The 13724-nt window shown below is 48.0% G+C and overlaps 2 protein-coding genes and 1 pseudogene across 2 annotated transcripts; 2 read left to right on the top strand and 1 right to left on the bottom strand.

The window, feature by feature from the left end:
- On the top strand, window positions 1-3666 carry LOC123110269 (15-cis-zeta-carotene isomerase, chloroplastic; the record flags this gene model as incomplete). The annotated part of the gene is given in 4 exon segments (XM_044530743.1): window positions 1-400; window positions 2381-2527; window positions 2618-2827; window positions 2945-3666. Coding segments are annotated over 4 exon segments (1093 nt in total), but the record flags the coding sequence as incomplete, so codon positions are not given.
- A 2584-nt stretch (window positions 3667-6250) lies between these two features.
- LOC123110268 (p21-activated protein kinase-interacting protein 1-like) lies at window positions 6251-8733 on the top strand. The gene is made up of 3 exons (XM_044530742.1): window positions 6251-7022; window positions 7889-8180; window positions 8373-8733. Coding segments are annotated over exons 1-3 (969 nt in total). The 5' UTR covers window positions 6251-6347; the 3' UTR covers window positions 8375-8733.
- A 1601-nt stretch (window positions 8734-10334) lies between these two features.
- LOC123115552 (cytochrome P450 CYP72A219-like) lies at window positions 10335-12335 on the bottom strand (annotated as a pseudogene).
- Between the last annotated feature and the right edge of the window lie 1389 nt (window positions 12336-13724).

The raw sequence follows: 13724 nt of genomic DNA, 5'->3' as shown, positions 1-13724 counted from the left end.
GCCGCCGCCCCCTGCCCTCCGCCACCACCACCAGCACCTCCCCCGCCTCCGCCTGCCCCGCCCGCCCAGACTGCCCCTCCTCGGCATCCCGTCCCCGGCGGCGTCCTCCTCCCTGCGCCACCGCGTCGTCTCCCCCGCCCTGGTCCGCGCGAGGGTCGGCGGCGCCGACGCGGAGGACTCGGACGGCGAGGGGGACGGGGACGCTGGCGGGGCGGGAGGCCTCGTCGGGGAGGACGCGGCCGTGTTCCGGCTGGCCGACCAGCGGGTGGCGTCGTGGGCCTACTTCGCCGGGATACTCTCCGTGGTGCTCTACGGGCTCAACGTGCTCTGGATCGACCCGGCCACCGGGGTCGGGACCGGGTTCGTCGACGCCGTCGCCGCCGTCTCTGACAGCCCCGAGGTGCGTCTCCCCAGGAACCATTCCCTGCTACTCTCTGCCTGCCTGTATTACATGGAGCAAATGATTCATTCGCTCCGCTCTGCTAAGTACAGTAATACACTAACGATTACCTTGACCGATTGGGATGGTTTGGGCACGTTCTTGCCTCGAGTACTAGAATTTGTATGGGCTCGCACTGTGGTTTCTAAAGTACTAGATAGAACAACTAACATAAGTACCTTGGTATTTTTGTTTTGAAATTGGAACCCCTGTTTATTTTGTACGTATTGATGATCAAAATTACATCAGATAAAAGGAGGGGAACCAGCTCACTATAGGAAGTTCTTCCGTCCACTAACAACTAGTACTACCATACATTCTAGCCATCTTAGCAAGCCCGTCAGCAACTGAATTTGCCTCCCTGTAGCTCGCCTTGATTCCATATTTGACCACCTTGTTGCTCGCCTCCAAAGACTGGCTTCGACTTCGAAGCTTCATCACTTTGAGTGGCTTGACTTCAAAGCGGTCCGGCACAAGGTGCTGGGAGAATTTTCACGGTAATCCAAATGCCCTCAGGGCAGGCGACAAGCTTGTGCCGTGGCTGGGGAATGCTGCAAAAGTGTGACAGGGCTGATAGGGTAAAGCGTGCACGCTCCCTGATCTCTTGGATGATATGACACATTTGGCGTCTTTGGAACGGCTGCCACTTCAACAGAGCAAGGCCGGAGGTGCAGTCACGGGTTGATTTAATCCTCATGAAAATGGAGGCCCCGAGGATTTTCCACAACAAGCTCGGCCGCGTGAATATGTGATGTTTGAGAAGCAGTAGGATAGGAGTAGTTTAGCTGTGCAGTTTGTTTTGCGATCTTCTGCTTCTTCTTTTCTCTTTCCTGGCTGTTTCTGTTTTTTGCCTTTGTTTTCGGCTGTAAGTTTGACGTCACCTGGATGTTTTCTTCTAATACAAAATGATGCGCACTTAGGTGTGTGGCCTTTGCTCGTTGACTTACTGTAGCAATTTAGATCATCAATGGTTTTCATTTTGACTAAAATCCAATTCTCAATAAATATCTCAATGATGGCACTCCCTGTATTTTAACAATAACCAAGTAAAACATCTTTTGCTGGTTAGTAAATGCACGCCTGGTATGAATTACACTTGATTTGCTATATGTTTGAGAAAATCACAATTTGTCCATATTTGTAAGACTAGTGTAAATCTAGTAAATGTACAACTAATGAATCAAAGTAAATATGCTGTATGTGTGAATCCAAATTGATTTGTAATAACATGCTTCTGCTGGTACTTTTTGGCTGCATTGAGCATTTGTAGTGAAATACACTACTTCTCAACATCAATCATATATGCTCTTTCTTTCCATGTTTACAAGGCCTATTAATCATTTCTGAATTCAAAACTGTTCAAGTTTGACCAAGTTCCTAGAAAATATATCAACACCTGCGGTAATAGCATGCTTCTGTTGGTATTTTTTGGCTGCACTGAGCATTTGCAGTGAAATAATTTTCAACATCAATCATATATGCTCCCTCTTTCCATGTTTACAAGGCCTATTAATCTTGTCTTAATTCAAAATTTTTCAAGTTTGACCAAGTTATATCAACACCTATGGTAACTAATAAATATAATTTCATGATAGATCCAGTTATATTGATTTCATATTGTATATGTTTGATATTTGCTTCTAGAAACTTGCTCAAACTTTAAAAGGTTTGACTATAGACAAGATTAATAGGCCTGGTATAAATGGGAGGCGTGCTAAATTGCATCGCATTGCAATCATTTATATGATCCGGTTCATTAGTCATTTCTTGCTCTTTTGCTTTATACTCACCTTTTAATGCTTGGGTTGTTCATGTTATTGCTTTGATGGCATCCTGATCCATAAAAATACATTTATACTCTACCAGCTATTTCTTAGCTTGGCAATTAATTGTAATCATGTAGCTAGATACATATCTTTACCATCTGTATCTCCGTTGCAGGTCGTTTTGTTGCTCCTTACCCTCATCTTTGCTTTAGTCCATAGTGGCATGGCAAGCTTACGTGAAACTGGTGAGAAAATAATAGGCGAGCGAGCTTACCGCGTGCTGTTTGCTGGAATATCACTACCTCTGGCTCTTAGCACTATTGTGAGTATTTTGTATATTGTTTTTTCTTTTTCCTTTTGTTAGATGGTAAGCCTTCCTGTATCTTAGAAAGTTGTCCTATATAACTTGCAGGTCTACTTCATAAATCATCGTTACGGTGGTGTTCAGCTGTGGGATGTTAAAGGCGTCTCAGGCGTCCATGAGCTTGTTTGGCTGTCGAATTTCATCTCATTCTTGTTTCTGTATCCATCTACTTTCAATCTTTTGGAAGTGGCAGCCGTGGACAAGCCAAAGTTACACATGTGGGAAACTGGAATAATGCGCATCACGAGACATCCACAGGTATAAAGATATACTTATATGGGTCATGAAACTCTTGCGCTAGGAGTTTGAAGCTCCTTTTCTTTATTGTGCATCATGTTAATACGTGCTTTATCTAATCAACAGTTACCTTTTTAGTTTGTTGGGCAGGTGATCTGGTGCCTAGCTCACACGCTGTGGATCGGCAACTCGGTCGCCGTGGCGGCCTCCGTCGGACTGATCGGCCACCATGCATTCGGCGTTTGGAACGGCGACAGGAGGCTGGCGTCACGCTACGGCGAAGCCTTTGATGTCCTGAAGAAGAGGACCAGCGTCGTGCCGTTCGCTGCGATCGTTGATGGACGGCAGAAGCTGCCTGAAGATTATTACAAGGAGTTCATCCGGTTACCGTACATCACGATCGTCGCTCTGACCCTGGGCGCGTACTTTGCGCACCCGTTGATGCAGGCGGCCAGCTACCGGCTTCCCTGGTAACTAACGGTGAAATGCAGGTTGATGATGTATGTATGTATGTCATTTTGTAGTACGGTGTTATGGAAACATGACAGCCAACAGAAACAAAAGAAATAGTGGTGCATTTGCAGTGTGTATGGTGCCCTATGAGCAGATGGATCAGCTTGCTGCACCTAGGGTTGTAATGCTACTACTGGCCTGTTTGTTCAGGCATTCGTTTGTAAGTAAAAGAGGACCACGCACCAAAAGAAACAAGTGCCCAGCTGATGCTGCAGATGAAAGCTCAAGCCATGTTGCAGCATATATCAACGCCTGAAACATCAAATTAGTTTCATTAGATACTTTATACTAAACATATTTTGTACTATGTATGTTTAATGTTGTAAATTTTATCATATTTTTCAATATTTTTTTAGCGAGGACAAAATTAGACCTCCAATTTTTACTTTATTTTTTGAACAAGCAAAGGCACCGAAGTGTCAAATTCATTCAGCTCATAGAGAAAGTACAAAGAGAATTACATAGATCTGCTGAAGATATAGAGAGGAGTAGTAGCAGTATCTAGAAAAGAGAGTTGAAGAAAGACCCTATATGAGGCAAAGTGGAAATGACCACTACACCATGATCAACATGGTCAGAACAAGCAGAGGAACACTGAATCTGAAACTAGGAACTGTTGTTGCCTTTTGCTTCACTACTGATCGACCATCTTTCTTGAAGCAAGCAGATCAAGGTCCTGTAGAAACAGCAAAATACATCTGCAACCAGGATGAAAACCCTGCAAAATAAGAAACTGATGTACATAAAAAGCCAAGCACAATGCATAGTACAGAGAGAAGGCAAAGCTCAATAAGTAACAAAGAACATGCCCAGGCTTCCATCTATAACTGTGATAAAAACTTGCCACACCAAAACATACAGGGAGAAAATTAATAACAGTGAACTGTATGAATTCTAAAGCCCTCAATCTGAAAATTTCAAGAAGAGGCAGTATTGGGCAAAGACCATGAGTGTGTCTTGCTGCAAAACAAGAGAGCCGAGAGTCGCCAATAGCACGAAAAACTTGTTGAGCAAGATTATGAGCAATACCGTTGATCTCCCTGGAAATGTGAAACACCTTTGGCTGCAGCTGATAAGTAGTCTTAAAAAAACTAGCCAAAGATTTCCTGATATTCCATGGAGTTTCAGAAGTGGAGACATTATCTAGAGCAACAGCCCCCGGTAAATACCAAGCAGTCTGTCAGAAAAGTAGGCCGGGCAATGTTGAGTCGAGATGCAAAATAAGCAGCAAAAATTAGTGCAAGAGCCTCCGCTTGCAGAGGAGTAGAAGTTGGAGGAGCTGAAGCTTGCACTTGCACATTGATCTCTCCTCGATTAGAGGGTAAGGAAATAAAGACCCCCACACCTGTGACAACATGTCCTTGCAACAAACCTGGAATTTTCTTGGTCCTAAAAGCTGCATTCGAATAGATTTTAGTCCCATCAACCAATAAATCAGACCTAAGGGTTCTGCCAGGCAAAGGAATTTGATTAGAAGACAACTGAGTTGGAGTTGGAGCCTGATTCAAGAGAAGGGCATTGTCATACACATTAGAGGTTAACGCAAGAGCAGCAATGTGAACTTGATGAGGAAGAGATTTCGCCCTATCAAAGAGAAAATCATTCCTTCCTTTCTAGAGACACCAAAGAAATGTAAAAATGTTAGGAAGAGAACCATATGGATGTCTCATGCGAAGAAAATCAAGAAGAACATGATACAAGGTGGAATGCCCCTGGACTAAAGCATCCGAATGAACAAACCAAGGAGAGGAAAACAAAGCCGCATGAGAAAAAGAGCACATGAAAAACAGATGGAACTCATCCTCTTGTTGACCACATCGGCAACAATTTTTTGAAATGTGAATGAAAAATCTACCAGCCCTCAACCCCGTAGGAAGAGCCCTCCTAAGCAGTCTCCACGCAAAAGTTTTAACTTTTGGCAGCATATCCTTTTGTTTTCAAATGAGTTTAAGAAGACTTGAGAGATCCAAAGGAACAGCAGAAGGTGCATTTAGGGGAATGGCCTGAATTTCATGCAAACAAAGTTTATAGGCAGATTTTGGAGAACAAATACCATTATGAGTGAGATCCCAACAAAGCTTATCCGAACTATCATCATCAATAATATATGTTTGCACAATAAGAGAGGCCAAAGGTTCTTGAAAAAGGGAGCAAACCAAATCATGATTCCAAGTTTTTTGGTCCAGAAGCCAAAGATCTTTAACTGGATGGAGAGAGAGTAGAAGAACAAACAGTGCCGACACACTGGATGTTGTCGGTACTATTATCAGCAGTCATTTCAGGGCATATACAGTAATATTGTTGTTGTATTTGTCTTCTAAAATGGGGAAACTTTATTTTGCTACTAGCTTTTGCCCATTTTTCATATGCCACTATACTTTGAAATCTCAATTGTCATTTCGTTGCAGAGGCAAGAAAAATCCTGTCACTTCTGCCACTCTTAGCTTTTGACAATGTATCAGAATTGTCAAAAGCTAGGAGTGGCAAAAGTGAAATATCAATTATAGGGTAGCATAAGTGAAGTGGAACAAAACTAGAGTGGTAAAAACAAATTTTTTTCAAAACTTTTAAATTACCTTAAAACATGTGAAAATCATTGTCACGTACATCCTTTGTAACTAAATAAATATAAAACACCTTTTGCAGGTTAGTTGAACTGCACAAACATCTTACATGTAGTTATAGAAATAGTTTTTACTAAATCTCATACTAAATCGACGACAATTAATATGAATCGGAGGAAGAAGTATTATTATTTCTCTATTTTTTTTTATGAAAAACTGCTCATCACACACCGAGGAAAAGCAACCAAGAACACGAATTTGCATAGTCCAAGCAGGGCCCGCCTGTCAGCACCCGTACGTGGGATTTCATCTCCTCGTGATTCGTGCAGCGATGGTGGCCATATGTCCTGGCCCACAAGGCACCGCGAAACGACCAAACCCCAAACCCTTCTCCCCTTTTCTTCCCCAACCCTTCCGGCGGCGGCGGCGGCGCGTTGGCTCTCGCTCCCTCCCCACCGTCTCCGATGGCCCTCGTCGCCGGCTCCTACGAGCGCTTCATCTGGGGCTTCTCCCTCAAGGCCCTCGCCGCCTCCGCCGCCGAGGAGGCCCAGCCCCTCGCGCCGCTCTTCTCCTACCCGGCCCACGCGGGGCCCATCCGCTGCGTGGCGGCCGCGCCGCGGGCGGGGCTCGCGGCCTCCGGCGGCGCCGACGACTCCATCCGCCTCTACGACCTGCGCGCCGCCGCCGACCTCGGCCCGCTTCTCGACCCCTCCGCCGCCGTCTCCGCGCTCGCCTTCCACTCCATCGGCCCCGTCCCGCGCAACCTCCTCGCCGCCTCCGACGACGGCCTGCTCCACCTCTACGACGCCGACGGCTTCGCGCTCCTCACCTCGCTCCGCGTCTTCCCGCGGGGCCGCGAGGCCGCCGACGCCCTCGCCGTGCACCCCTCGGGCCGGGTCGCGCTCGCCGTCGGCCGCGCCGGGGGCCTCTCCATGGTCAACCTCCTCCGCGGCCGCCGCAGCTTCACCTGCCGCCTCGAGCGCGCCGCCTCCACCGTCGCCTACGCCGAGGACGCCGCCGGCGGTGACCGTTTTGTGATGGCCGCCGAGGAGAAGGTCACCGTGCATGACTCCGAGGACGCCAGGATCATCCATGAGATGCCCTGCGACAAGAGGGTTCTCGCCTTAGCTCCATCAAAGGTATTCACATTTGCTCCTGAAAAACCACCTACATAGTTAATCATGTCATGATAATAGATTCCTCTAGGAAAAAGATCATGGCCATAGGAGTAATAGTTTCTTACCTAGGATTTAGATGATTATGGCTGGTTAATAGTGTACTGTGTAGGGCTTGAGAAGTTCTTGAAAAGTGTTACCCTGTCCAATGCTGATTTGGCAAACCTTCGGTTAGCCATTTGACAGCCCATAATGCAAATTGTTTACCTTGTCCATGGTTTTCGAGTCGCTCTGGGGCAGTGACTCGGAAGAAGTCGAGCCTGCGTTGTGACTAGTCGCGACTCAGAGTCACGAGTCGACACTAAGCTGAGTCGACCATATTTTTGCGACTCATAGACTAGTCGTCGACTAGTCGCAACTAGTCGAGCGACTCGAAATCCATGACCTTGTCCAATGCAAATTTGTTACCCTGTCCAATGCAAATTTGTTACCCTGTCCAATGCAAATTTGTTATCCTGTCCAATGCAAATTTGACCTTTGGTCAGCTATCTCACAGCCCTAAGGCTCATAGGTATAACATCATGTTGTGGTCAATCTATCAGGACTCAGTTCTGTTTCCCCTTGTGAAGTCGGTGGATCTTCAGATACTTACTGTCATAGGGCTTTAGCTTCACTTCCATTGCTTTTCTATTCTTTGTGCTATAAATCTTTCTTCTAGAAGTAGAGCTTTAGCTTCACTTCCATTGCTTTTCTATTCTTTATGCTATAAGTCTTTCTTCTAGAAGTAGAAACACCACACGAATATGGGCGTACTCTTAATGTCATAGCAATTTAGCTTCACTTCCATTGCTTTTATATATTGCCCACATCTTTTATCATGTATGTGCCAGAATGGAATTCTTTACACCGGAGGGGAGGATCGTGGTATTACTGCTTGGGACCTGTCGACCGGCAAGGTTTCATCGCGCATCGAGGGCGCTCATTCAACCCGTGTAAAAGGGATTGTCGTTTTCGATAACCGGAATGACGGATCTGAATCGAGCACTTTAGTTGCCTCGGCTTCATCTGATGGCATCATAAGGATCTGGGATGTTCGGATGATTGGAAACGAGAAGCCTACTCCGTTGGCAGAGGCCAACACAAAGGCAAGGCTAACATGCCTTGCTGGGACGTCATTGAAATGTAAGTCCATGGAAGCTTCATCTGTACATAAAACAGAGCATGTCATTGATTATTCTCAGAAAAAGAATCATGATTGATGTTGAACCTGTTTCATGAGTTGATACTTGAACAAAATGGCATTTTTCTTCTTCTTCGTATAATTGTATTTGTCACTTGCATTTGTGTTCTCACTGGTGTTTCCTGATTCTACAGGAGTTAAATCAAGTGAGATGTTGAGTTTGAGTTAAACTATGGATGAAGAGAGGCTGGACTACCAGTTTTGTGATGTTTAGTGTAGTCTATGTAGCGGGCTCTTACTGGTGATATGGACCGAGGCTGGATTCATGGGGAATGTATGATATGAGAACTAGTCATGGATTATACATCATCATAGTTTGGCTTGAGGGCATGGACTGGTTAGATTAATGTCAAGGCGATTGCTAGATCCGGTTGTATCAATCACAAGTTTCCAGTGTGAAACATTTTGTTCTAATATTAAGCCTGCAGGTTGCCACAAATATGTAGCCCCCATGTTGAATTTCTACTCTTTTTAACACCATTCAATGATGTTCGACATTCGCACCGACACCGAGTTTTCCAGTCAATATACTGAATAATATGAACTGGTGTCTCACACTCAAGCTGGGAACACTTGTCGACCTGATAATCACAAAAATGTTTTTTTTTCGAAACGGAGGCATAAGATTTGACTCATCTACTGTTAAATAAGGAGAGAATAGAGTTTGGAGAATTACAACACACCCACACATTCGGCATGACAATTACTCGCTCAGAAAAATATTCCCTAATTTCTTTGCGCCCGCGGCCATCCAAAGCTTGGCCTCGTCGACGATGGTGGTGAGTAGGATGGTCTCGTCGACGATGGCGGTGAGTAGGATGGTCGGTGGTGCACTTTTGTGGCGGAACACTCGTGCATTTCTTTCATTCCAAATGGTCCAATAGACGAGCACGGTGAGGGAGGCTATAGCTTGCCGGTTAGGGTTGCGGTTGTCGGTTCTCTTGTCCCATCATTGGTAGACGGAGTCGTCCATTAGCCACTCGGAAGTATCCATGTGCGCAAGACCTAGTTTCTCAATAAGAGACTTCCATAGCCGAATCGTGTAGCGGCACTTGAAGAAAAGGTGGGCTCCTGATTCTTGCTCCCTATTGCAGAGCTTGCAAATGCCACAATTTGGCCAACCTCGACGCTCCAAGCGATCGGCGGTCCAAATCCTATCTTGCAACGCCAACCAAGCAAAAAACTTAACTTTTAGAGGTGCCCATGCCTTCCAAACCATGCGATCCAAGGGGGATAGAGTCATGCCTAGGAATTGAGCCTTGTATGCGGTGGCCGCCGTGTAGATCCCATCGTTCGCATGCTTCCAAACGATGACATCTTCGGTTTGCTCATGAAGGTAAACGTCATTAAGGAGCATCCAAAGAGTGAAGAACTCCCTAATGTGGGCGATGGAGACAACCGTGTCCATGTCATGATTGATCTTGAAGATCCAAGCGTTCCCCACGAGGGCCTCACGGACCTTCCAATTCTTTCTTCTCGAGGCCGCAAACAAGAGTGCCGCGATATCCTTGGGTTTGCGACCAAGAAGCCACGGGGAGCCCCAAAAAGGCGTTTTGGCGCCATCCCCTACGGTGATAGTTGTAGAGGCATCGAAAAACTCGAGGTCCTCCTCCGTGCACGGGTTTCCAAGGCCAACCCATAATTTGCGGGGCTCAGTCCATTCATACCATAGCCATTGGAGCCACAAAGCACGTGCAAACTTGTCGGTGTCGAGCACCCCGAGGCCATCATATTCTTTTGGTCTACAAACCACCTTTCAGTTAACCTTGCATTTGGCTCCCGTTGTCTTGTCCGAGCCGGACCAAAGGAAAACTCTCTCAATTTTGTTAAGGCTATGGAGAGAGCTCTGAGGCACGATGAGGGGCGTGATGGAGAATACTGCTTGAGAGGTAATGATCGACCTAACAAGTGTCGTACGACTGATGGTAGTGATGTTTTGGCCCTCCCAAGTGACCAATTTGCCGGCTGCTTTGTCCTCAAGGTATTGGAAATCCACCTTCTTCAGTTGCCAAACAGTTTTCAGTTGTAAATACCTTTCTGTTCCTTTGGGGCAGGGCATGTGGGTCGATTGATGAATATTTAGCTTACATGATTCATGCTAAATTGTTCATTGTTATTTTTTTGACATGATTCATGCTAAGCTTGAATTGCAGGCCAATCCCCACTAGTGCAGCACTGGTTTGGTTTGGATATTAAGGATCTTGACATCCTAATATAAGCTACTACTCCCTCCATTAGTAGTATATAAAAAACGCTCTTATATTATGAGACGGAGGGAGTAGTATGATGGATGAAACCAATCTATTTGAGCATCACCTCTGATAACAATCAAACAAAACCCATAGAAAACTATCTCTCTTGGTTTACAGCACGCCGAGGAGATTGTTTATTGTAAGACATGTTGCGGCTAGATCTGTTTCTTGAGCAGGATGGGCGCGCCATGATCAGGCTGCAGGGTGGAGACCGGGAACGGGGCGTGCCTGTAGGACGGCGACAGCCCGAACTCGAAGCGCTGCAGTATCCTGCTCAGCGCCATCTTGGCCTCGATGAGCGCGAAGTTCTGGCCGACGCACACCCGCGGGCCCCACCCGAACGGGAAGAACGCCGGCGACGACGAGCTCCCGGACGCCTTTTAGACGCCCTCCGCGAACCTCTCCGGCCTGAACTCGTCGGCGTCCTCTCCCCAGACGTCCGGGTCATGGTGGAGGAACACGATGGGCAGCGAGAGGATCACGCCCGGCGGGTACCTGACGCCGCCCAGCTCCACCTCCGCGTACGTCTGCCGGTCGAACTGGATCACCGGCGGGTACAGCCTGAGCACCTCGTGCAGCACCATGGACACCTGCATGCGCGCCCACAATAATTGTTTCAAAGTTGCAGTGAAATATGTACAAGTTTGTTCGAGTATAAGGTTTTGGATGTTTCCACACTCACCACTTTGAGCTGGTTTATGCCGTCCAGGTCCGGCTGGTCCTTGTTCCCGAAGACGCGCAGGACCTCCTCCCTCGCGCGGTCCTGCCACTCGGGGTGCATGCTCAGCGCGACCAGCGTCCAGGTGAGCAGCACCGCGGTGGTGTCCATTCCGGCGAAGTAGAAGAGCTTGAGTTCGCCGATGATGTCGTCCATGGTCATGATGGGCCTGGAGCTCCCGGCTTGCTTCGTCTCCGCGGCGTTGCACTCCATGAGCACGCCCAGCAGGTCATTGCCGTCTTTCATGGCCTTCTCCCTCTTGCCGATTATGCCTTTGAGCAGCGACTCGACCTCGCGCGCGTTTGCCTTCACCCGTCGGTTGAGCCGCATCGGCAAGAACCTGCAGGGATGATAAAACCGAGCAGGAGCAGTGATCATGAGCTGGTAACAAATGTGCAGAAGTGACCAAAGAGAGAGACCAAGAGTTTAAGGGAGGAGGAGACTCACTTACATCTTCATCACGTTCTGGGCCTGCTCCGACTGCATCTGGAAAATCCTCCTCCCTTCGGTGAAGCTGCTGCCGAACGCCGCGCGCGAGATCACGTCGCCGGTGAGGTTCTGGAACTCCGGCCACACGTCCATCTCCTTGGCCTCGTCGGACCCCACGTGATCCTCCCACCTGGTCACCAGCTCATTGCAGCAGGCGACGAAAGCGGGCATCATTTTCTGCATCACAACCAAGGCAAAAGAACCACCATTCAGACACGCGATGCGAGTCGGGCCTCAGAGTTTCAAGTTGTAAAAGAAATCATGAAGGAAGAACCTTGAGTTTCTCGAGATGGAAGGCGGGGTTGATGATCCTCCGGTGAGCGGCCCATTTCTCGCCGTCGTGGCTCACCAGCCCGTTGGCCAGCCGCCTGACGATGCCGTTGCTGAACTTGCGCTTCCGGAAGTGCCCTGAACTTGCTGATATCGTGTGACGGCGGCAGCATGGGCTCCGACCGGGCCACGGCGACCAGCCGGGAAAACTCCTGCAGATCGCCGAACGGGAAGCGGTACGCCCTGCCGCGGAGGCCCTGGGCCCGCAGCGCTCGGCCCAGCCTCCGCGGGGTGATCCATGCCAGCTCCAGCACCCGCCAGGCCCACCATAGAGCCATGATCGCCGCAAGCGAGAGAAGCAGGCTCCATTGTTGCGATAGCACAGCTCCGATCGCCATGGCTGATCCGAGCTCTGAAGCCTAGCTCACAGTTTGATGCAAGAGGTGAGTGCTAGGAGGGAAGCGAAAACATTTCAGAGAGCGTACGCACCCCGGTCCAGCTATCTCGACCGTCCGTACGCGCAGGGATCCGCGTCGTCCTTTAGCCACTAAAACAGGCATTGCCACCCACGGGTCTGTGATCAGCCTACGTTGCAGGAGGCTACTGTACCGGAGACTAGCTGCGCACCCAGCTCAAAGACATATGCGTCTTGACAAATTCGACAGAAATGCATGCAGTCATGCACCCAGCGCATGGGGACAATAGCTGGCCCGTCCGGGTGTGATGTTGCATCCGGGCTGCAGACGTCTCATAGCTTTTTAACCATTTTTGTAAGGAGTGTAAGGGGTTGCATGGGTAATGTTGTTTAAAGAAAACAAAAAACAGGTAATATGTTTCAGCGGGCGGGGCTTTCTCTGTCCTTTTTTCACTTTTTTTTCGAAAAAACTTCATATTTATTCATCTTCAATCATGATCAAGAAATAAAAATTACATCCAGATTCGTAGACCACCTAGCGACAACTACAAGCACAGAAGCGAGCCAAAGGCGCGGCGCCGTCATCGCCCCTCCATCGCTAGAGCCGGCACAACTAGAGCCGGGCACAACTTGTTGTAGTAGACAGTCGGAAAGTCGTCGTGCTAAGCCCCCATAGGACCAGCACCACAGAACAGCAACCGCCATCGATGAAAAATAACATAGATCCAAATGATCCAAACCGAAGACACCAACATAGACGAACAACGACGAGATCCGAACAAATCCACCAAAGATAGGTCTGTCAGAGACACACCTCCACACGCCCACCAACGATGCTAGATGCACCGCCGGAACAGGGGCTAGACGGGAAGACTTTTATTTCATCTTTAGGGAGCCGCCGCCGTCTCGCCTTCCTGAATACAAGGAGATATGGATATAACGTTTGGACTATACGAGTCAATATGAATAGCCCAAATAGCGAGGACGAACAGAAGAACGAATACGTGGCACCACGGAATACAAGGAGTAGGCTCACGCTGACAGTTTTGATGGGCCACACACATCATATGTTGCGATGGAATGCCTCACTTTAGATTTTTCTACCCATAAAAATAAATAATAGAAAAAGAGATCAGGAAGATGGACATTTGCGAATACATTGCAGACTGCTCACACATCACATGAGACGTCAGAATAGAACAAATATGAACAGGGGTCTAAGCCCGTGGCCAGCCAACCCATAGGTCCTACGCAACTAGCAGAACAGGACATGGGTAGCACAGTAATGGCCGTCCTAAACGATGCAACCACGCGCATATCTCCAGGTACATGAAGCTCAGCC

The sequence above is a fragment of the Triticum aestivum genome, chromosome 5B, assembly GCF_018294505.1.
Source record: "Triticum aestivum cultivar Chinese Spring chromosome 5B, IWGSC CS RefSeq v2.1, whole genome shotgun sequence".
Taxonomy (NCBI): Eukaryota; Viridiplantae; Streptophyta; class Magnoliopsida; order Poales; family Poaceae; genus Triticum; species Triticum aestivum.
The sequence above is the reverse complement of the archived record's forward strand: the minus strand, read 5'-3'. Positions and strand labels throughout refer to the sequence as shown.